General features: G+C 35.2%; 2 protein-coding genes across 2 annotated transcripts in view; one reads left to right on the top strand and one right to left on the bottom strand.

The window, feature by feature from the left end:
* Positions 1-25,553, top strand: part of LOC107159670 (centromere protein P) — a 227,944-nt gene that overhangs the window by 76,784 nt on the left and 125,607 nt on the right. The window lies entirely within an intron of this gene.
* Omd (osteomodulin) lies at positions 266-8,489 on the bottom strand. Its single transcript, XM_015506277.2, has 3 exons — positions 7,846-8,489; positions 1,311-2,270; positions 266-805 (listed from the first exon to the last, which is right to left on the bottom strand). Exons 2-3 carry the CDS (start codon positions 2,248-2,250, stop codon positions 471-473), a joined length of 1,275 nt encoding a protein of 424 aa, XP_015361763.1. The 5' UTR covers positions 2,251-2,270; positions 7,846-8,489; the 3' UTR covers positions 266-470.

The raw sequence follows: 25,553 nt of genomic DNA, 5'->3' as shown, positions 1-25,553 counted from the left end.
ATGAATGAGTAACAACTACAAGCTTGAAGTCTGAAGAAAGAGTGGAAGAAGACAGTGTATTACTTAAATGAATGCTTGCTTTTTACACTGATGTGCCCGACTGTTATCAGATGTCCTCAGAGTGATGGAATGGACTTGACTCTGGTCTCCTGGCTAATGCTATTTTCTTAATCATTCTGTGGAAATTACTGTTATGAGAATCGACATGTTCACTTTTTTTCCAGCTTGATGATGTTTAAAAGTTTGAAAAAAGTATAAGAAGCCATTGAAGTTTAGTTTTTTATTCTCACTATTTCTAATTGATATTTCTAAAGATCTATGTCATTTGAGTAAGTTCTAATGCTATGCAATGATGCAGTTGATTGTTAAATGCAAGTCTGGTTTTATACTAATACATAATTCTAGATATATTATTTTGCACAATTATGTGTTCAGTTAGTTATAAATTTTATGAAGTCATAAACATATACCTATATAATTTCTTGCCATTCTTGAGTTTCATAGTAGTGAGGGTTGAAGTGTTCTTCTGTCCCTTCTGTTTCTTGGCCTTCAGGAGTGTTATCATGATCATCCCCATCATCTTCGTCATCATCTTGAAATCTCCCAAAAACTTGGGTCTTCAGTTGTATTGTTTGACCATTTGTGCTTTTTTGTTCACCATAATAAATACTATGTATATGAGGGAAGCAGGAGAAGATATGTGAATTTATGGGTTCTTTCAGCTTATTTTGGTCCACACGAAGGTATGTTAAATGGTGAAGATGTAGTGGGTCAATAGAAGGACACATCATTGTCACATTGATATCTGAAAAATACGAATTAAAAATTAAAACTAGTTTATATTCATAATTCTATGTAGGGTTTTATGTTACATGGAATAGTTTTATTAAAATATTTATAAGTGGTTTTAGGTTCAATTATTATTTGATGCTAAGGAAAATGAAAGTATAAATGAATTTCGTTTCCAAAGTTAATATAAATTTACTGACTTTTCTGATTACTTAATAAATTCTTAATAGAAACAAATAAAATAAAAATCATTCATAGTCCAACTACTCAGGGGACTTATATTTATATTTCTTTATATACTCTATTAGTACAATTTCCTAATATTCAAGATAATAAAATTTTAATAGGAAAGACATACACTTAATGGAAAACCTTTTTCTGGGGTCAATTTCTACCTTTTCCTTAGCCAATTTCAAAGCAGCACTTTCTCATAATTTATGAAGCATAGATTATTGACAATTTATTCCTTAAAGAGGCAAAATACATTTCTTGTTCATTAAAATATATAAAATTTTACATACTTTCTATTTCATTATTTTCTAGGTATAGGTGTTCCAAATTTCTTGGAATGTGAAATGCTTGCTTCAATTTGTTGTGTCCGACGTTGAGCTCTATAAGGTTGGAAAGATTAAAGATGTTATATGGGATGTCTTGCAGTTTGTTGTGTGATATTCTTAGAGCGTGAAGTTTTGGAAGTTCATCAAAGTATTTGTCTGGTATAGAAGAAATTGAATTATTTTCTAAAGATAGATACATAAGTGAGGAAGGTAATCCAGGAGGCATTGATTCTAATCTGTTATGACATAGGTTGAGCTGCATTAATTTTTCCATCTTGGCAAGGTTTTTTTCTTTTAACACAGAGTCATGAAGGTGATTATAACAGAGATCGAGCATAGTCAAGTTTACCAGCCCATCCATGGCACTTGTGTGTAATGTGGAGATTTCATTGTAACCAAGGAGGAGTCTTTCCAGAGATTTAGGAAGAGGAAATGGAAATTCTTCTAAATTGTTATGCTCTAGGTGAAGTTGTAGTAGATTTGAAAATTTTGCAAACACACCATAATCAATCTTTTGAGATTTAATTTTGTTGTGGCTGAGGTTAAGTTCTTTAAGATGAGTTGCATTGATGAATGAATTTGCAGTCACAGCCTCAATTTCATTGAACTGAAGGTAGAGTTGCTGGATATGCATTGGAATATTTGGGATAGTCTTGAGTTTGCGATTGTCACAGTACATCGATGTTGGAAAGTTAGTTGGACAGAAGCATTCACTGGCACAACCTAAACTATGCTGATAAAAAGGAACTCCATATTCTACATGTTGACGAAATTGGATTTCTGGTTCATAATCCTCATTTGGTTCTTGGTCATAATCTTCATCCCATTGATAAGTTTCATATTGGCAGGATACTTTGTCTCCAAAAAAGAAGAATAGGACATATACTAGACTTAAAAAGCCCATGTTCTTTTTTTTTTTTTTTCCTATTGCAAGGAGAAAAGGAAATATATTGTGGGAAAAAAATGAATGAAACTCAGAATAATTCTCATTTAAATTGACAATTATATACAATATATTATGTTATAGATAAGAGAATATCTAGAAGAATGGGCAATACTGAAACCAAAAGTAATGATTATATACCATTGAAGCAGAATTTAAAAAACAAAAAATCACCTTGCACTGAACCAGAATCAAAGGTCTAGTGTTGTGTGCTTTTTACTAAGAAACCATTCTCTTTCATGAGAACCTCAGTTATCTTGCTTACTCCCCTAGTATTAGCTACCTGACATGACTCAACTACAGTCAGGTGCTCCCTCCACTGTAAATGTTGGGTGTTTTTACCAGCCATTCCATCCTTTAGTGATGGTTACTCCCTATGAGAAGAGAGACCTATGTTTCTGTTAGAGTGCTTTTGCTAATTAGATTCCTAGTGTAAAGCTAAAATCCTCACCCCACAACTTCTATTACTGGTACCCTTTAATCCCCTTTGAAAGAATACGAAATGTGCCCTTTTATGTGATAACATGTGATACTTAGAAAAACCTAATTTGTTTCCTCTTGATGCTTTCTAAGTCTATTTTGCACCTTCAAATTGTCTTCATGAAACAGTTTCCAGAGTCTAATTTCTCTGTTTGAGTAACAACTTCAAATATAATATCTATATCCTGCCAAGTTTAGTTTCTAGTAAATTAGTCTTTATGTTTTCTTCCTAATTTCCTTATTTCCACTAATATTTTTAGTTAATTTCTAGATATACAAATATTCAAAACACTACTTTCCCTGTCTCCCAGGAGTTTAAAGTCTAGTGGAGAATCAGGGAAGCAGAGAGTGCAGTGCAGTGCAGCAGAAGGACATTATGTGGAGTAGGATTGTAAGGGGAAAGATATCTTACACAATTAACACTTGTATCGCTGAAACTTATAGAGAAGAGTATTATATCTTAAGACTGAAAATTTGCATTTCAGTCTTGTTACTGAACATATGTGTCTCATGGTGCCAGCTACTTGGGAGACTAGGGAGGCTTACTTGAGCCTAGGAATTCGAGACCAACTTGGGTAACACAGTGAGACTGTCTCAAATAAATAAACTGAAAGTTATAAAATTGTACTTGAAATTATACTTAGCCTGCTTATCTCACCTGGTAGTTGTTGGTATCATAAGAGATACACATTTAAAAGTACTTTGCAAATTGAAAACTGCTATACACAGGTAGAATGAATATATTGTTTAGGAAAAACTTAAAGATTTTACCTCTTTTTTTTTTTTTCCTTTTCCTGAGACTTTTTTTTTTTTTTTTTTTTTGCTACCCTTCTACTAGGGTTTCATGAGAGAACAAATGTTTGTAATGAAATTACTTATCTCCTCTTCATCTAGAACGGTACTGTCCTTTATCAGTATAATTGAGAAGATGCTACTTGAATCATTTTCTCTTCACAGAATACCATTTGAGAAAATCTTGAGTTTCTTGTCCGAAATTTTAAAAATGCATACAGTGTAAATATTGTATGTGTTTAGGATTTGAAGCACTTATTCAAGTAGAGTCAGAGGCCCTTGATCCTTTTTCCTTCCATGACCTTGTCCTCCATTCTTCCCATGTACCCACATCCTAGGTTTGTCATTATCAGAATAGTAACCCCCTCATACTCTCAATTTTGCACATCTCACACTGACCACTATCTTCATATGGTAATTCCAAATGCAATAATTCTCCAGTTTCAGTGAAATGTAAAATATATTAATCCTACTGTCTTTTCATTGCATTTCATCCTTCACTCCCAATATCATGAAGATATACCACTCTGGTATTTATCCTGAAGAATTAAAGTCATCCTACTGTAGTGATACATGCATACCCATGTTAACAGCAGCACAATTCACAATAGCCAAACTATGGAACCAGCCTAGATGTCCATCAACAGATGAATGGATAAAGAAAATGTATTACATATACACAGTGGAGTTTTATTCAGTCATAAAGAAGATTAAAATTATTTTATTTGCAGGAAAATAGATGAAACTTGAGAATATTATGTTAAGTGAAATAAGCCAAACTCAAAGTCAAGGGTCATATATTTTCTCTCTTAAGTGGAAGCTAGATGCAGTGGTCATCCCTTTACCAGTATGTGATTTTGTAAATACTTGAAGTTTCTTTTTGCAGATCTAGATACATTACATTTGTTGTTCATTCTGCATCCTTGAAGGAATGTTAGGGTTCTCATAGAATGAGGTGAGGATGATTATTTCCAGTTGGAAGAGCTGAGTAACAGCATAGAAGGAACAAAGTATGAGTTGTTTGAGAAATGGTGGTTAACTGCTAAAGGAGCAGAATAAGACTACTATAGCCAGAATCTGAATAGAATACATTCTGATGTAAAGGATTTTCACTCTAGGACTGGGACTGTGGCTCAGCAGTAGAGCGCTTACTTTGCACGTGGGGCACTGGGTTCTATCCTCAGGACCACATAAAAATAAATAAACAAAATAAAGGTACATCTACAACTAAAAAAATATACATTAAAAAAAGAATTTTCCCTCTAGAAATGAATGCTTAATTTAGTGAATTAATGAATTTGAGCTGTAGTTCTTCATTCTCTAGTGTCATTGGGTGAAGTAGGAGAGAGTCTCCAGAGGAGCTGGAGTGTCGGACAGGTTTCATCCCACAGGGCAGTGTTCAGAGCAAGCCAGCTCTCTGTGCCAGGCTGGAAGCTTCCATGCATCTGCTTCATGGAACTTTTTTTACCTGCTGTAGTTATTCTGCTAGCTATTGTATGGGATGTGTTGAGTAATAATATACAAATATTAGTGGTTAGTTTGATTGAGTTCCTTTAGTTTACATATGTCTTGAATTATTTCTAAATGTAAAGCACTGTGCTAAATTGGTGAGGAACACAGAAATGAAGAGGACATGAAGCCATAGTCCCTTCTATAAAGAGAAATGTTTTAATGGAAGAGAAACACACCACAAAATTAACCTTAACCTAACGCAGAGGGTTGTGTAGTTTGTAGCAGGCACAGACAATGCTGTGTGGCCCAGGAGCTTGACCCTGCTTGAGGGCAGTGGGGAAGTCTCTTTTAGATATCATTTAACCTAGACTTTGGGAGATTGGAGAAACTGGTATAGAAAATCCTATACATCTTATTGTGGATTATATTTTATAGGAAATTCTATAGGGTTTTTATTATCACTCATTATACTATAGCATATGAGTTTTAGTGCCACTAAAGCCACTAAAATTGGGTCTATAAAACTGCTACCTTCCCAGAAGATGAAGGTGGAAGCTGAGACGTAGAGATGGGCCATACCATTGGACCAGGCCACACAGGAGTCTGTCTGCAGCCAACTTTCACACAGGATTTTTTTTTTTTTTTTTTTTTTTTTTTAAACCAGGGATTGAACCCAAGGCTGGCCACATCCCCAGCCACTTTTATTTTTTATTTAGAGGCAGTGTCTCACTAAGTTGCTTATAGCCTCACTAAATTTCTGAGGCTGGCTTTGAACCTGCAATCCTCCCACCTCAGCCTCCCAAGCTGCTGAGATTACTGGCATGCAACACCACACCTGGAAATGTTAAAAGAATATTGCTCACTGACATTTAGTCTGAATTTTATCTTTGTGTTAATAACTTTAGATATTATAATTTAGCAAACTTACATTTGAGAATTAGAATCTGTTGTTTAACAATTATGAAAAATTGGGGGGAAAAAAGGATATGTGAATGATATCTTTGACCCTACACTTAATTATATACCTTTGACTAAAATCGAAACCTCATTACTGGGACCTCTCCGAAAATAAAGGAAATTCTTCATGCTGTCAACTTTTATTCTTTGCGGGCACCTAAGAAGAAATACTTCCCTGAAAAGCAATTTCTCTTCTAAACCCGAACTCATTTTAAACATTCCCTCTGTATTTGTAACCTCTAGTGCCACCTTGTCCTGCCCTCTTTTAACCAAGTGTAGTTTCCTGTCTGAAATTAGCCTCTTTCTATCCATACACTCATCAGCTCTGATTCCTTTTCCTTGTTCCCTGTGATAATTTTTCCTGTTGTAATGATCTTATTTCATTTATCCAACTAATCTCAACCATTTGCTAAGAATATTTTTGCTACTTTCACTTTCATATTCTATAGTCTATGCCTTGTTCCTTATAGGAAAACTCACAGCAAAACATTACAACACACATCAGTCATCTCATTTCCCGGCCCTAATTTTTATTGTTGTTGAACTGGAGATTGAACCCAGAGCCTCACACATCCTAGGCAAGTGCTCTACTACTGGGCTACACCCCTCACCCTGCAAGCTCTAATTTTTAACAAAATCAATTATGATTATAAATGATCAAAGTTTTTTTGAATGGATGATTGAATTAATAAGTTATAGATTTCATCTTGTTAGCAATGCTTCTTTTTACTAATGTTGATTATCCCTAGGCATTTCTTTCACAATTGTGATTTCTTCAGATGAACATTAAGAACTTGGCTATTGTCTTTTCTATGAATATCTTGTCTTAACAATACTCACTCTCTTATTACACTGTCCAGTAGAAAAATAATAAAAGGAAAACTTAAAAGAAAACAAAACAAATTTATATATATATAATATATATATATATAATATATATATATAATATATATATATAATATATATATATCAGTTTTTTTAACATTATCCATTAATGTGAGTTTTCATATCATATATTACAATAAAAGCTTCTATATCATAAATTTCTCTTATGTGGAGAAAAGCACTCATGCCTTCATCAAGAATCTGATTCAAATTCTTTATAAAAATGAGGTGTATTTACTTAGCTCTGGAAAATTTAAAAGAGTCATGGCATTTTATTATTTTAAGGATTCATTTGCATGCTATAGAAGCTAGCATTGTAAGAAACAAGAAGTTTTGTCCAAAACAATTTTAAATTTCTGAAATTCTTTTGCTATTTAAAATTTTAAAATTCAATTATTTTTAGCCATGATGCATTTAATTATTAATTACCATGAACTCAAGTAACTGTAGTAGATCCTTCAATAGATTGAATAAGGCATTTGTGCCTTCCCTTTCAGAAAAGGGTAAATGAAAACAAAACATTTTATGTTGGGAATTTGATTAATAGAAAAATTTTGAGAAAATCTTGAGTGTAATTATCCATCATCACTACGGCTAGACTCACTAGCACTATTCATGGATCAAAAACATTAGATATTTTTGTCATTTAAATTTGAAAGAGGAAAAAATAAAGGGGAGAGAGAGAGAGAGAGAGAGAGAGAAAGAGAAAGAAAGATGACCTGATAATCTTTTCTTTCTTAAAGTTTAAAAAAGTCTAAACAAAATTGTTGGGTAATCTTATATTAGAAATTTAAACTCACTCTACTTATTTGTTTCTCTGAATTTGCTTAATCAAAATTTAAATTTTGACCTATTACCAGATTTTGCTTCCCAAAATTGTGCTTTTATGGTAGCTCCAGTCTATTTAACATTAAACAAATCTAAAGTACTTTTTAATTTCAACAGTAGGAATACGTTCTTTAAAAATTGAAAATTATTTTATCATCATACCTGTTAAATTTGCTTTAGTTTTCAAGGGTTGATGAATTTGCAAATCCTTTAAATGAATCAGAAATTCCTAAATTCTTTAACTGAGTCTCTTTAAAAATCCACAGTAACTCTGTGTCCAGACAGGGTTGTCCCTTGAATTACTGTAGCAATTTAAGCAAATACAATCTGGTTGGAAAACACTTGGGTTGAATTAAAATTATGTATTTCTTTTCATTACACAAAACTTTGAGGATTCAAATTAAGATGTTTGTGTTCTTGGTCAGATTTATGTGGCTTACTTCTTTCTTTTCCCCTTAATTTTGGTTTGAGGTGTGGCAAGAATTTCCTCTAATATGAAAGGAAAACAGAACTAAATGAAACAGCATTTACTGATTACTGTTTTTATTTTCATTTTCATGCCAGAGAATTCTTCAAATTAAGGTCCGCTGTGACAAGGAGGCCAGTATCTCGGAAATTTAAGGTGGAACTCAGAATTGTCTTTAGTCCCTGGGTTGTCCAACATCTCATGCTCACATCAATGCTTCCCTTTGTTAAAGGAATCAGAATAAAAATATTTCATATCAAATTTATTCTTTTGTTTTGTTTTTGGTATGAGAGATTAAACCCAGAGGTGCTTAAGCACTGAGCCTTTTTAAATTAAAACAATAACAACCAAAAAAAAAAAAAACCAGGTTCTCACTAGGTTGTTTAGGTCTCATTAAATTGCTGAACTGGGCTTTGAACTTACATTCCTCCTGCCTCAGCCTCCTAAATCACTGGGATTATAGGTGTGAGCCATGTGACTGGCTCAAATATATTTTTTAAATGCAGTAGATTTTCATTGGTTTCACAAATTAAAGATATAACTTTTCCATACAAAAATTCATACCTTCTTTTCTATAGTTATCCCTTCTCTCATCTTGCTTCTGAATATACTCATTAGAATGCCTAATGAGCTTTAAAATAAAAATGAATCCTTTATTGTGGTAGTCTTTGCCTTGCACTTTGAGGGTATGTCTGATTTCTTCTGGTATTGAATAAGGTGAAATGAAAAGAATCTGTGGCCTGAGAACTATTGCCTTTATTTTGCAGATTTAGAAAATATCCCCATTTCACTGAGCACTCCCTCCTAAAGAGTAACAGCTAAGGAGCTTGCTTAGATGCTAAGTTTTTGTGCTAATGTTTTCATATTGAAACAGAGTTTACTTGTATCTCTTGGCAGTGGGACCTGTGTTCTTTTGGGGAGGGAGAATTCTTTCAAGCTTGAGCAAATAAGGTAAAATAAACCTTGGAGTTCATTTTTGGTTCCTAAAACCATGTTTTCTATTAAGATTTTACATAGAACTCACAGATTTATTTTGTTACGTTTCAGATTTAAGAAACATATACAGCGTTTCAATATTGTAAAAATCTAGCCTATTATTTGAGACATTGGTATGTAAAACGTGGCAAAACATTTGGGCCAAGATTCCATTTTGTTACTGATCTTTTCCATATGTTTCCTATTAGTATCTTTGTTCTTAAACCTCAGGCTTCCACACAAGGAAAAGAGAGCAGATCTGTGTAGTTTTTTAAAAAGTTTTAATGTTTCCACAGTTCTTTGGAAGATTAACTTAAAATTAACCACTTTATTTTTATATAATTCTTCATTAACTAGATGATTTGAACTTATAGTAGTGATTATGTTGTTCATGTTCCCAGCAAATGTGGAAAAATATTTAATGAATACATAGCTAGAGTACATAGAATCAAAACGGTCTAAAATTTTAAACTAGGTTGGCAGTGTTTAGAAGATCTAAATTGGCAGTGGTTGGAAATAGAGGGAGATGATGGTTAGAGTCAGACCTTCCAGGAAAGTAGGAGCTGTGAATGATACTTGGTGACCAGTGATTTAGTTCATTGGTTTTAATTGTGATAATTGGGAAGTCAGCTGAATTGGTGAATAGTCTAAATTATATGTTTTAATTGTAATTTGATTGAAGTACATATAGTATCTCAAAGTGAATAACATATTCAGCTAGGAAAGTGAGACCTGCTTAACTAATATAATAGGCATAACATGTTTTTATTCATTTATTCAGCTCTTTTTTTTTAATTGAACCCCTACTATGTGTAAGGCAGTTTTAGACGCTGGGGACTTAGCAGTGATATCATAAAGGAGGAAATCAGAAAATAAGCTTTTATCAAGTGGTGTAGAGTGCAATCAAGGAGAATAAATCAAGGAGAGGGATAAAAACAGATGAGACGGAGGAGTTTGTGGATATACCCATATACTGGGCACTTGTGAACTGGAATGGAGTGTTTAAGTTATTTATTATAAGGAAGATGGTAGGAGCCAGGCTTCTCACTGTTGAAGTGGGAGGTAACAGATAAGCAAGAGCAGGAGGTAAGAATGATCCACATCATGGTGGATTAGAGTTGGATGCAGTAATATAACTCATATTTAGCTAAATATACACACAGATGGTTACGTATTGAGATATTTATAGATACATGTACTTACATGAGTTAGTAGACACATGTGTATCTCCTTGCTGAAGCTGAAAGGGTCTAGAATAAAAGAGAGCCCAAGAGCAATGAGCACACCTAGTAACTAGATCTTGGCTTTTTTCTTTGTCAGTATGTTAGGCAAGCAGTCTACCACTAAGCCACATCCCAAGCCCCAGATCTTGCTTTCTAATACCATTCTCCAATAAAAGGAACCAGGGCTACTCCTTTGGAAAATGGCTGATTCCAGGAGGACTGAGGGAAAGAACAAGATGGGCCTGGAGCTTTGGATAGCACTAGCAGGAAGTATTCAATAAAGAAAGGGGTCTGGAAAGTCTCTATACCTGTTGCTCAGTTTTGCTGTGAACCTAAAACTACTCTAAAATATAATTTATAAATTTAAAAAGTAGGAGGCAGACACTATTTTAGAAAGTTTAAATATTTAGGTCTTCATATTGTAAGGGAGCAAGCCAAGAGGACAAAAGTAAAACTGAGACACCTCACAAGTTTTCTTTCCTTCATTATTCACTTTTTCTATAAATGGTGCCTCCCCATCCCAGCCCCAACCTTTTTTAGGTAAGTCAGAAGTTTAGGAGTCCTCTCAATCAGTGCTTCCTAAAGTATAGTAAGAGAGCCATCAGGATCAGAATTACCAGGGATTCTTTTTAAAATTTTAGGTTCTAGCATCTTTATACCTGGAGAGGTCAGCGTGGGTAATTTAACAAATATATACAAAGTATACATATACACTGAGCTATACCCTGTCCCTATTGTGAGTCCTTTGCATGTCCATATAATCTGGAGGGTTGGTGTGTCCATTTCTACTGATCAAGTGCGGGTATTTCAGCAGTGCTTATTTTGTTATTGGCACATAGTATGGACTTAGTAAATACTGGGTGCTCCTCTTCTTCTTATCATCATCATTATTATTAAGATTTCCTACTATTGTGAAGTGACTTAGATACTTTATAAGTATACGAAGCATAATTTTTTGTCTCAGTTTTCAAATATTTCATCCCTTCATTTTCCCAAGTATTTTTTAGCAGTCCAGCCATGTGTTAGAGTTTTTGCTTGTAGTTATTTGTCATTGTCCGAATTTTTAAAATATGATTAGTGTTTTAAGATTATTTTAAAATATATCTGACTTTGTTGTTTTTATTTCAGACTTCTAAAGTATATTAGAATAAGACTGCCCTCCCATGGTAAAAATTAAGTAATTCGACCTGTAAATTTAATGGGCTAATTTTTTTAGTGGGGGAGCCAGGGAGGAGGGCACTTTGAAATGTATCTTTTAACAAATATGTTGGAAATAAGAGATAAATTATTCTGCGGTTTCTAAATGGACAAAGCTGGTTGGACCCCTGTAGCTATAGAGTCAGAGTAGCCAACAAGCCCAGGTGGTCTGGTCCCTATAGCTTGTCACTTATCAGTGGTCTGTGGTCACCTTTCTTTTTTTATTTTTTTTAATATGTATTTTCTAGTTATTGATGGACCTTTATTTTATTCATTTATTTATGTGTGGTGCTGAGAATCAAACCCAGTGCCAGGCAAGTGTGCTACCACTGAGGCACAACCCCAGCCCCCTGAGATCACTTTTCTATCTGTGGAGTTGTTTTTCATCTTAGGAGACAGATATAAATGTGGCTACTCCATATCTAAAATTGTATTGCACCTTTGGCTTTTTGTCCCACCTTTTCTTTGGCTTCCTATCATTTTAGGGGATGCCTTTTCATGTCTAATCGTCTTCTTCAATTCCATGTTAAAGTACTTGGAGTCTCCCTTGAGATTTATTAGTTTCGGTATTAATGGATTAATCTCCATATGAAGACATAGAGATTGAGTTTAATATTATTAGACTCAGTCTCAATGGATTAGTCTCCATATTTTCTGTGGAATTATATAATATTGCTACAAGTACCCTTTAGATGAAAGGAACTCTTTGACTTATTCATAGTAGTAAATTGATGGGAAATATGGGTGGGAGCAGAGGATATATATATAGATCTAGGAAATAGAATTTCTATTATATTTATTCAAGCTAATAGTTGTTAAATAAATTGATTAAGGAGAAATTTGTGAGATGAGAGAAATTTTTATATTGTTGGCAATTTTTTGCAGTATGTCTGGAGTAAGTGAACAGCTGTGGTGGGCCTTGGGCAAGGGGGAAAAATGGGGCTTTTGATGCTATGAAGTGGGAAGATGGGTTTTCAGATATTACCATTTCTCAGAGCTTAAGTTATGGGTCACTAATCCTTTTAGATCATGTGGAAGAGAAGTTAATATGTTCATTTTTGAATAATTTTAAATTTAGTTTTAAAACCAAGTTGAATAAGCTAACTCAGCTCCTACTACATTAAGAAATGTTTTAGTGGCTTTTGGAGAACTTTTATAGTTGTGTAATTCACTAAGTGCGGTTTGAGGACTGATAACTTTATGTCATTGCCTCTGACTCCTATAGAAAATGAGAATATCATCTTCTTTCCTAGTACAAACAAATTAAGAGTTACAACATTTTGCTCTGGTTCATCAGTATCTCAAATGACTGGCAGAACCTGTAGCAAGTGCTTGAAGTGTCCACTGGGAGGGTTAGTGGGGAGCCTACTCTCATTAGACCTGCATGCAGAAGCTTCCTGAGTTTGAAAGCACCCCCACTGGTAGATGCAGCAGTCCACAGGCACAGCCCATCAAGCAGTATTGATGATGAAGAACTTTTTGAGTTACATTTCCTGTGTAAGAAATTCCTTGTCCCCTTGCCTTGGTTGATTGTAAGTCAGAACCCCAGATGAGAATAGTAGAGCTCAGTGTCTGGACAGCAATGTTCTTGCTTTGCTCCTTTCAGTGATTGGAACAAATATTTACAGCGTAAGTGTGATCACATCGATATACAAGTACATCAAGAAAAGTAAATCATGCTAGTAGTCAAAACATTGGTGGCCCTTTGATGTGCTAGTGACCAGACAGAAGTCTTAGGTGCTAGGGGTGTTCTTATCTTAACCTGGATACTAGTTACATGCTGTGCTTAGTTGTAAACAATTATCAAGCTGTATGCTTATAAAACTTTTACAACTTTATTAAAATTTCTTTTTAAGGGGGCTGGGGTTGTGGCTCAGTGGTAGAGCCTGGCTTGTGTGAGGCCCTGGGTTCAATCCTCAGCACAACATATAAGTAAATAAATTAAATAAAGGTCCATTGACAACTAAAAAAAAATTTTTTTTTAAAATTCTTTTTAAGTCAAAATTGAGCCAGGCCCCGTGTTGCCCACTTGTAATCCCAGTGACTATGGAGGCCAAAGCAGGAGGACCACAAGTTTGAAGCCAGCCTTAGCAATTTAGTGAGGCCCTCAGCAACTTAGTGAGACCTTGTCTAAAAAATAAAACTGGCTGGGGATGCAGCTTATCAGTAAAATGCCCCTGGGTTCAGTTACCAGTACCAAAAATAATAATAATTTAAAATGTCAGTATTAGATCTGGAAGATGGTAGAGTAGAGAAGGTTGCTTTCCAGGCTGCTTCATGGTGTGAAACCAAGAAAGAGGGTAGACAGCTTCTCAGTAAAGTGGTTAGGGGGGAAAAAAAGGGGGCCATGGGAGTCGGGGGATGGGGGGAGCTTTACTGGGAATTAATACTGGACAGTCAAAACAGATAGGGGACTCAGGAGGTTGGATATAATAGAATAAGGTAAAAATTACACCCCTGCCTGCCTTCACAGCAGTCCCTTTGCAATCAAAGCCATATAAAGCAAACCCGCATAAAGCAAACCCGCATTTTTGGGAGGCCTGTGGCATGTCTTGTTATGGAAAAATCAGAGATTAAGGACACTGCCAGATGGATTCAGAGGTGTTCTGCATAGTACTCTCATGTGGTAGAGATGTCCTGTCTTTCCCAGCTGCCCGAGGAGAGCTAAGGAAAGAGCCATCTTGAAGCCCACTCCTGCTGGGGCCGTGGCTGTGGCTGCGGGGGTCCTGGCAAGCCCAAGCCAGTCTGAAAATCAGGTCTGACAAATCCACACAGCATGTCATAGAGAATGCCCAAGAAGCCAGGGGAAACTCAGAGGCAGAGAGCGTTTTACACCAGGGAATACGAGTGGTGGAAATCCACATAGATCCCCTTTTCCCTTTGAGTTTAGTGGCTCCCAGTACCAACTGGGAGGGTCATGCCCTGCCAGGAAGTCAAAAGGGCCAGAGTTAGAGTGACTGAGTTTGAGGCTGAAATCCAGAGTCCACAAAAGGCAGGGTCTGCAGGTGACGGAGGGGGAAAATGATTGGCAAGGACTAAAATTAAGAATCAATAAATGGCATTGTATCAAACTAAAAAGCTTCTTCACAGCAAAGGAAATCAGAGCGTGAAGAGAATCTACAGAATAGGAGAAAATCTTTGCCACCTGTACCTTTGATAGACCATTAATCTCACTCCATTTTATCTCATTCCAGTGAGAATGGCAATTATCAATAATACAAGTAACAATAAATGTTGGTGAGGATGTGGGGAAAGGACACACTCATACATTGCTGGTAGGACTGCAGATTGGTGCAACTACTCTGGAAAGCAGTATGGAGATTCCTCAAAAATCTAGGAATGGAAGCACCATTTGATTCAGTTATACCATTCCTCAGTATATATCCAAAGGACTTAAAATCAGCATACTTCAGTGACACAGCCACATCAATATTTATAGCAGCCTAGTGCTAATCCCAGAAAACCAAAGGTTGAATGTTCTCTCTGATATGCAAATGCTCTCACACAAGGAGGGAAGGCGGAAGAATAGAAGTACTTTGGATTAGACAAAGGGGAATAAAAGGAAGGGAATTGAGATCGGAATAGGAAAGACAGTGGTATGAATCTAACATAAGTTTCCTATGTACACATATGAATAAACCACAATGAATCTCCACATCATGTTCAACCACAAGATTGGGATCCTAAATAGAATAAGATATATTTCATGTTTATATAAATGTGTCAAAATATACTCTACTGTCATGTATATGTAAAGAGAACAAATAAAAAAATTTTTAAATGTCAATATTGATTCAACTACTGACTTATTGGGAATGTAGAAGACATCATTATGTTAAAGGATATTACCACTATACAATCAGCAAAATCTAAACTAAGGAAGATACCGTTGGATAACTGCGTAGTTTCTCGATCAAATAAATTGTAAGAAAGAGACGAAGGGGAAATTTATAGTTTAAAAGACTTCTTATCAATTTAGGGCATCTGTGTAGGCCTTATGTGGATACTGCCTCAAACAAACCTGTTTAAAAAATTGTGGAAAAGTTGGAAAGTTGAACAATTACTGGGTTTGATGGTATTAAGTAATTATAGTCAGTATGTTTGTGTGATAATTTATTATGTTTAAAAAGTGGAGGAAGATATTCTTTTTATTAGGCCAAATAGCCTCTATGCCATAATCTGATGATGACATCACAAAATTTATAGGCCAATAAATATATGAATAGTAAATAAAACATTATATATTAAAATCTAGTATACATAAAATGGATACATTATGATCAAGAATTTTTCCAAGAATTCTAGTTGGTTTGGAAAATGACCGATATGATTCACAATATTTTTTTTAAAGAGAGAGAGAGAGAGATTTTTTAATATTTATTTTTTAGTTTTCGGTGGTCACAACATCTTTGTTTTATTTTTAAGTAGTGCTGAGGATTGAACCCAGCGCCCTGCGCATGCCAGGCGAGCGCCCTACCGCTTGAGCCACATTGCCAGCCCATGATTCACAATATTAACAAAATAAAGGAGTATAAGATCATCTCAGTAATTAAAGAAACCCATTTTATATAAAATCCAGTTTACCACTGTGAGGATGAAAACTTTCAGCAAAGTGGAATAGGAAGAGATTTTAAATTGATAAAGGGTATCTATTGGCAAAAAAAAATTACAGGTAACGTAACATGAGGAGCTAGGCAGGCTAAATGTGATGTCAGTGAGGAAATAGCAAAATTTGTCCACCCCTGATGTTCAGTACCTGCAAGGGTGTCCACTTTAACCACTCATACTCAAATTTGTACTGGATGTCCTAATAGTGGGATACAAGATAAGAAATAAAAATAGGAGAAAAGGAATAAAAATTATTTTTAATTGCACTTGACATGATCATATTTTTAAAAATCCAAGGAATCTATAGGTACACTATTAGAATTAATAAGCAAATTGATCAAGATTGCTGGTTATGTCAGTATGAAACAATCAATTTAGACTGTATATTAGCAACACATAATCAGCATAAAAAACTGTCATGTGTGATAACATCTGATCTATCCATAACCAAGGAACAACTTTCAAAAATGTATAAAACTTTTATGTGGATACTAAAAAAAAAAAAAAAAAATGTGAGGAAGGAAATTAAAGAACACTTATTGTTTGAAAGATTCAGTATTACTAAGATGCCAGTCCTCTCCAAAATAATCTACAGATTTATGGTAGTTCCAGTAAAAATTTCAACAGAGTTTTTGTATAATTTTACAAGCTAATTCTAAAATTAATGTGGAAATGCCAAGGACCTAGAATAACTAAGACAATTCTGAGTAAGACCAACAAAATTGGAGGACTTATATTACTGAATTTCAAGCACATGGAACAAAAATTCAGACTTTAGAAATAGACATAGAGCCCAGAAATAAATTAGATATATGAAATCACTTATGATAAAGACACCACTGAAATTCAGTGAGTTAAAGATATCTTTCCAATAAATGATATGGAACAAATGGATTTTGCTAAGGGAGAAAAGTGAATTTTTATGCATATCTTATACCAAACACAAAAATCAATTCAAGATGGGTCATCAACCTTCAATATGAAAGATAATAAAACATGCTTCCAGGAGAAAATAGGGGCAAGTAGCTTCATATACTTGAGATAAGCAAAGATTTCTTAAGGAAGAAGTTAAAAACACCAATCATGAAGTCAAAACTTGATAAATTGGACATCATTAAAAATAAGAACTTTTGTTAATCAAAAAAAAAAAACACCAATTTTTCAGAGTTAAAAAAAAGTCACAGCCTGGGCTGGGGATATGGCTCAAGCAATGGCGCACTCGTCTGGCATGCAGGGGACGCTGGGTTCGATCCACAACACCACATAAAAATAAAATAAAGAAATTGTTTCCACCTAAAAACTAAAAAATAAATATTAAAAAAAAAGTCACAGCCTGAGGAGAGATACAGTGTGTATAGTAATCAAAGACTCATATTAGGAATGTATAACTAACACTTTAAATCAGTTAAAAAAAAATAAACAACACTAAATTGGGTAAAAGACTTGGAATTTTATAAAAGCAGCCACCCAGTTGGCCAGTATGCATGTGAAATGATGCTTAATGTCCTTAGTTATTAGAAACATGCAAATTAAAACCACAAGGTGATTGTGTTGCTTTCCCACCAAAAAGGCTGTGCTTAAAAGACTAACAGCTGGCCATGGTGGGACACTCCTGTAAACCCAGTGACTCAGGAGGCCGAGACAGGAGGGTCATGTGTTCAAAGCCAGCCTCAGCAACTTAGCAAGGCCCTAAGCAACTTAGCAATATCCTATCTCAAAATATTAAAAGGGCTGGGAATGTGGCTCAATGGTTAAGCACCCCTAGATTTAATTCCTGGTACAAAAAAATAAATAAAAAAGGACTAACAGCATCAATTGTGGATCAGGTTGTGGAACAAAAGAAGCTCTTAAACATTGTTAGTGAGAATATCAGTTGGTACAATTGTGGAAAACTATTGATAGTGTCCACCACATCTGTAAATGGTCCTATCCTATGATTCAATTGTTCTACTCTCAGGTATGTATTCCATGGAAATGAATGCATATGCCCTTAAAAAGTTGTGCATAAACATGCTTATAGCAACTTATTTATATATAATAGGTCCAAACTAAAAACAGCTCAAGAGACTTTCAACATTAGAATGAAAAAAATACACTGGGATATATGCAGTTGAATAATTTTTGTTTGTTTTGTTTTGATACTGGGTTTTTAACCTAGGGGAGCTTTATCAATAAGCCACATCACCAACCGTTTTTTATTTTTCATTTTGAGACAGGGTCTCACTAACATGCTTAGGGCCTTATTAAATTACTGAGGCTGGCCTCAAACCTACAATGCTCCCATCTCAACCTCTAAAGTTGCTGGGATTACAAGCATGCACCACTGCACCCTACTGTGAAATGTTCTTTAGTAATAAAAAGGAATTTGCTGATATATGTGATAACATAGATGCATCTCGTAGCTATCACATTGAGGGTGTTAACAAGTTTGGCCTCAAGCTGCTTCCGTACATTTTCTAGTTTGGCTTAATAAAGGCTTATCCACACTTAATGAACTGTAACCTAATATTTTAGGTAAGCAGACTGTGACCTACTCTCCTAACAAGTAGCTGAGTTTCAGTCAATCATAAGCAACCATCTCCTCAAATCATGTTAAGACAAGACAGATGCAAGCTATAACTAAACTGGCTATTCTATCTCATTTCCATTTTTTGTACTTTTCTGTGCTTAAGTTTTTTCTGGCTCTGCATATGATCTGCCTTTTGGTTGGTAGATTCTTCTAAGCCATTCTCTTCTAAACCGATTTGTGTCTAGACTGCTACCTTACTTTAGAATCAGATAAAGCCAGTTAAGATCTGCAAAACTAGATTTGTTTGTAATTTTCTCCCTTTTTGGTACCAAGGATTAAACACAGAGAAGCTTTACCACTGAGCCATATTCCCAGCACTTTTTCTTTCTTTCTTTCTTCTTTTTTTTTTAAATTTAAAATCAGGGTTTTGCTAAGTTGCTTAGGGCCACTGCACCTTGCATCTCTTCTTTTTTCTTTTTTACAGTACTGGGGATTAAACCCAGGGATGCTCTACCACTGAACTACATCCATAGACTCATTTAAAAATTATTATTAAATTTTGAGACAGAGTGTCAGTAAGCCCAGGCTGGCCTTGAACTTGCAATCCTCCTGCCTTAGCCTTCCAAGTTACTGAGATTACAGGCATGGGCCTCCAGGCCCACCTGTAATTTTCTCTTTTAACAAGCAAAAAAAATTAGTAACTGAATATTTATGTGTATGAGTCTGTTTAATTCAAGTTCAAGAACAGGTAAAATTAATAGATGGCAGTGTACACTATGAAATTAGTGCCTTTAGGGCTAGGTATGGACTGAGAAGGAGTGTGGAAGAACCTTGTAGGTGAATAGATGTGTTTGGTATCTTGATCTTGATCTTGATCTGCTTTGAATAATGGTACTGGGACAACTGGATATCTTTGTAACACCATATACAAAATTTACCTACAAATGAAACAAAGACCTAACCAAAAGAACTGAAACTATTGAATGTTTAAAAGAAATCCTAGATATAAATATACATGAGCTTTGATTAGGTGACTGTTTCTTAATGTGACACAAAGAATAAAAGCAAGAAAAGAAAAAAATAGATAAATTGGACATCACCAATATTGAAAGCTTTTGCATGTCAAAGGACACTGTCAAGAAAGTGAAAAAACAAGTCACCAAATGGGATAATTTTGCAAATCATTTATTTTCTAAGGGAATTGTGTCTAGAATTTCTGCAACTCAATAACTAAAAAAATAAAACTAATTTAAAGATGGAGGTAGACTCTAAATTGACATCTCCACAAGGAAATGGCCAAACACTTGAAGGAAAGCATCAGAAAAATACAAATCAAAACCACAGTGAGGGGCTGGGGTTGGGGTTGTGGCTCAGTAGTAGAGCACTTGCCTAGCATGTGCAAGGCCCTGGGTTCAATCCTCTGCACCACATAAAAATAAATAAAATAAAGATATTGAATCCAAATACAACTAAAAACAAACAAACAAAAAAACAGGACTTTTGAAACCAGGTGATGGTTGTCACAGGTTACTGGAATCTCCCCTTGGTTGCAGCCTCACCATGGCCCAGCAGCTGTCCTGGGAGCAGGGCATCATGACGGGCCAAGAGCAGTGCAGAGATCATGGCCGAGTTCTTATTCTGTGCCAGCGTGGCATATATCCCTCTGAAACCTTTACTTGACTGCAGAAGTATGAACTCACCTTGCTGATAACTACCAACCCTGAGCTCATAAAGTGTAGCAGTGTGGTGAAAGCTCTACAAGTATTCAATTCAGTCATCAAAGGGTGGCAATTTGATATTGAGTGCAACAAGACTGCAAAAGATGACAGGTTCATTTGATCTATTGAGTTATAAAGACAAAGATTTGGTTGTTGTAGAGAGCCATGACAGTGAATGGGAAAGCATTGTCTGAAATTGGGATCCCTGATGACTGCATGGCTGTGGCATGCTTGGTGCCTTGGAAAGTTTCTGTGCAAAGGTGCAGGATGCCTGGTTGCTATGGTAATGCCCTCCATGGGGAGGCTCTGTGCTAGAGTCTTATCAGCCTCAATCTTGCTCTCAGGCACACACCTCCTGGGAATGAAGGAATTCTCTTATTAAAACAACTACAATGTTTCACCAGCTCTGCACCTCCTGAACCTGCTCACATAAAGGTAGCTTTAAACAATGGACTTTCTTGAGAGCTGCACAATGCTCCTACCATTGCATATTGCAGCTGTAGAATGTAACTGAGGAATAAGCTGCATAATATTGCTCACTCTGTAACTTTCATGAATACAAAGAATAATGCTTGTCTAGTCTTTAATCTGATTAATGAGACATATAATAAACATTGCTGGCTTAATTCTTTAGACCTGCTTCTCCATCAGAGAGCAGCACTCCAAACAATCCCAGCTATTAATTTCGCAATCTGAGTACGTGAGTCTTATTTCTTCCAATCTCCCATCACCCCTCACCAGAACCTGCTAGTTTGGCCACTCTGGTCATGGCAGGTTGTACCTGAAAAATGGGAAGAATTGGGACCACAGTTCATTATCATTTCTGAGGAAGTCCATCTTGACTCATTTACTACCACAATCCACAAAGTAAACAGCATGGTGGACTACAAACTCAATGACTGAGGGTGAGATGAGGAAGATAATGTATTATAATTCTCAAGTGTGGTTTTCCTGAAACCACGTCAACTGCAGTTGATGTGTTGTATTTCATTGGTTACTTTTAGCTGGGAAGCTAGCACTGTCCTGGTTGAACTTGCCTCAGGGTTAAGGTAATGAGTAAACTGCACGTTTTTCCAGAGTAGCCCCAGATTTTGTCAGCATTGCAACATGAATTCCTTTGAACATGATAGTGGTAGGTGGAAAATCTTGTACAACACAATTAATTACTTTTCTAAGTTGTTTTGGTCATGTAACTTGACTCAATATAGATAGATATTTGAATATAAAATAATATAGCAAAAGACCTTTGAACATTCAGAATGTTTAGATCCTGAAAGTAAAGAAAAAGTGCTTTCTTTGACATTTATTATATTGTATAGTTTCCATATGGAAAAAAATATTCATTATTTGGCTTAACATACAGAACTTGAACCCATGAAGCAATGTATAATTATACTGCTTAATTCTTGTAATATAGAAATGTGAAAATGATTTGTGAATCAAGCTTTAAATGACAACAATGAATAAAGTTAAATCTGTATATTAAAACAAACAATAGTGAGGTACCATTTCATACTACCCAGGATGGCAGTAATCAGAAAAATGATCACCACCAAAGGCCCCCCCCCCCAAAAAAAAAAAGGACAAGGACAATAAGAAGTATTGGCGAGGATGTGGAGAAATTAGAATCCATATAAATTCTGATGGGAATGTAAAATGGCACAGCTTCAAAAAGAGCATAGTTACCATTTGGCCCCAGAGTTCCATCCCTAGGTTTATACTCAAGAGAAATGAAAATATATGTCCACTCAGAAATTTGTTGTGTTTATAGTAACTTTATTTGTAATAGCCCAAAACTAGAGATAACCCAACCCTCCACCAATGAATGAATTAATAAATAAATATAGTATGTCCTTGGTAATAAAAAGCAATGAAGTACTGACTTGCTATCTCATGGATAAACTTGGAAAATATTAGGCTAAGCAGAAAAAGCCACTCACAAAAGACCCCTTGCTATGTTTCCATTTATATAAAATGTATGAGTAGGGAAATCCATAGAAAAAGTAGACTTGCCAAGGAGTAAGTGGGAGGAACTTGGATATGTGGATTATTTTTGTGATGAAAATGTAAAATAGATTATAGTGATGGTTGCATACCCGTACTAAAGAAATTTTGTACACTTTAATAAATTATACAGTACTGAATTTCTACTCAATAACTTAAAATAATAGGAATGGGAATATAAAATAATTATCATTGCTAATTATCATATTGTTTTACCTGCTTTTGCTTTTGCTCCTGTTATAAATATTTCTCAGTAAACAGGGAAAAGAAAATCTCCGTCACACTACAGGTCTTCATGTCATGTCTTTTGGCTACTGCAGCAGCAAAAGTGGTGTGTGTTTTTACTCCTTGGCCTGAATTGTCCCTGTGTTTCTCCATCAGACTCTTTGCAGCCTCTTCTGTGTATGGGTTCATTTCAAAGCAATTTTTAAAATTTTACTGACAGAGCTATTTTTTCCTGGTTAGCTCTGTTCAGAGGTAATTGGATGGGAGAATGTGTTCCAGACCTCCCCAGAGTCTGTGATGGAGAATGTAAAAGATGCCTTCAGTGATCGTGTAAAAGTGCATTGGGAGAAAAAAAAGGCTGGTTGCCCTACATCCACATCATGTGGAGTAAAAGCAGCACATCTTCAAATAGGAAGTGTGGACTGTGACAGGGCTGCGGGGGTGGGGGGATGGGAGCTGCTAGAGTGGGAGAAGATGCGAAGGATAAAAACACGCTTCGATTTTAGGATGAGAACACATTTCATTTCAATGATTTCATTCAGAAATGTGGAGCCATGGCAATGTACAAGTATTAGGGAAAGGGAGACAGATGACCAAGACAGTCTTTGCAACCAGCATGTCTAAAATCCTTGGGAAAATGTGAAAGAGAGAACCAGCATACAAATGGCTATAATAACTTATATCATGACAACAAAGGAGAAGCACAGTCAAAATACTGGGAACACCTGGGAGATGAGACAACAGTCTACATCAGTTTATGTGAGAATCAAGAAGATGAGCTGAGATGAATAGTTTTGACACAGACATTTGAAGTTAAAATGTTGACAGATGCAGAGGATGGTATGAATGAAGACACAGGAGCCAGAAAATGTAGAGTGTATTTGAGAAATAGGAAGTAATCTGAGCAGAACTGTGAAATAAAAACCTCAAATGTCATTATTTGAATGTAGATGATAGTCTTAAAAGGTAGTCTTAAAGTAATGATGTGTTCTTAATTCAGTCACCAATAAAAAACTATTGTAAGATTTTGATGAAGGGAATGACATAATTAATCCAGATGGCAGTTTGTTAGAATTGGATAAGCAAGATGAGGCCAGGGAACTATTTTGATATTCCAGCTGGAATTGAGATTGTGATATAGTGACTGAGGATAAAAGGAGTCTATGTTTATCGGAAGGCAGGAAAGGATTTGGTGCCTGCTTGGCTGTTGCAAGAGTGTTAGGAATAAGTGACTCCTTAGAAGTTTAGAACCTGAATAACTGGGAGGAAAGACAAAGTTGAAAGGGATCATGAGAGTTTGAAGGAAATTGTTTAAGAGGTTGATTTTTATGGCACTGAATATTTGGGTTTGCTTTTCAAGGTTTGTTCCTCATGAAAGAGGTCAGCATGTGAGATGTGAATTTTGGATTTTGGTAGTGGCTAAACACAAAAGCAAATGAAATTGTTAGAGGGCAGAGAGAAAAGAGTTTGTGTGTGTGTATTATATGCATCAAGGCTGCTGGGTATCAATCCAATATCTGCCCAAATTATTTAAATCTTTGTTCCTCAGTTCCCACACCTAAAAAAACAGATATAACTAAAGGTACCTGCTTTATAGGGTTATTGTGAAGATTAAATTAATAAATATAAGTAAAGCATTTAGTAGGATATGTCAAAGTATTCTTTAAACATCAGCTATCCTGGATTAATATTATTTATATGACACAATTTGAGGAAAATAAATTTAGAAGGGTTAGGTCAGTTGCAATAGGTTAAGGTCCATGTGAATAGAAAGGTAATGAAGACTGAGTAAGAATGATTTGAAAAAGTGATGGGAACACCAGGCAGAGTGCCATGTACGTGTAGTCCCATCTACTCAGGAATCCAAGGTAAAACGATCACTTGAGCCCAACAGTTTAATTCCAGTCTGGGCAGCATAGCAAGACTCTGTCTTTTCTTTCTTTCTTTCTTCTTTAATAAGCAAAAGGGAATTGTGAATGAAAGAGAAATAGTGTAGTAGCTTCAAGGGGAACAAATATTAAGGGTTTGTTCTTTTTTTAAGCTTTTGTCAGTAAGTGGTTTTCTTAAGGTATTATGTTTGTTTCATGAATATTGATGACTAATAGATGATGACCAATAGTTGGGAGGAAATATAGATTTGTGGTCATTGAGATTCTTTGTTGCCTTGAAGGCTTTAATAAACACAGTAAGTTGTGATAACTCATTTGTTTTCAATCTTGAATGGATTTCAACTGGATAATATTTTGTATTTACCATAAAATGTGTTTATAGCAGAAATTTTTAATGAAGTTTTGGTTGTTTATGATTTTTATTAATGATTTGTTTTTTGCAAACTTAAAGTCAAAAATGGATAACAGCTGTGGATGGAAAACACAAACATTAACTGTGGGATGTTAATTGCGGGGATTTCTGGAATCATTTCCATTATTTAAACATTTTTGTTCTGTCTTTTCTTTTTAGAAAAAATATTAACTGCTCTAAGCTGTTTGTTTTGATTATTTTAGCTTCAGCATTAATCTTAGTATTTTAATAATTTCAAGAAATGGATTTTTCCAATCTCATTGAACATTTTATTGTTATATGTGTTCTTATCATGGCCCTGACATCATGATTTATTTTATTTTTGTTATGTTGTAGGAAAAATATTAAAACAACTCAAACTTTATACTGTATTTTAATTTTAGAATAATTATCCTTGCAGTGTTTTATTTTTAAGGACTTAATGATCTTTAATTTTTTTTGTCTGTCCATAGTTGTCTGGTATAATAGTTGCTCATGTTTTATGAACTTTTGGTTTGCAAAGCATTTCACATTCATTTTTATCACTCAAGTCTCATAACAACTTCATAGATCTGTGTTGTCGCCTCTATCCTCTAAAGATAAGAAAGCAGGATCCAAGGGGTCCAAGAGATGATGACTTGCCCTGGACTGGAAATGGAACTGGA

This window comes from Marmota marmota, unplaced genomic scaffold, assembly GCF_001458135.2.
Source record: "Marmota marmota marmota unplaced genomic scaffold, marMar, whole genome shotgun sequence".
Taxonomy (NCBI): domain Eukaryota; kingdom Metazoa; phylum Chordata; class Mammalia; order Rodentia; family Sciuridae; genus Marmota; species Marmota marmota.
Note: the sequence above shows the minus strand (reverse complement) of the source record. Positions and strands in the feature narration are given on the sequence as shown.

Excerpts from the sequence above, each read along its gene's own strand:
- Omd (XM_015506277.2), bottom strand. The coding sequence starts at position 2,250 with ATGGGCTTTTTAAGTCTAGTATATGTCCTATTCTTCTTTTTTGGAGAC. Across the intron at positions 806-1,310 it reads AGAAAATAATGAAATAGAAA|ATATCAATGTGACAATGATG; the intron begins GTATGTAAAATT and ends CGTATTTTTCAG.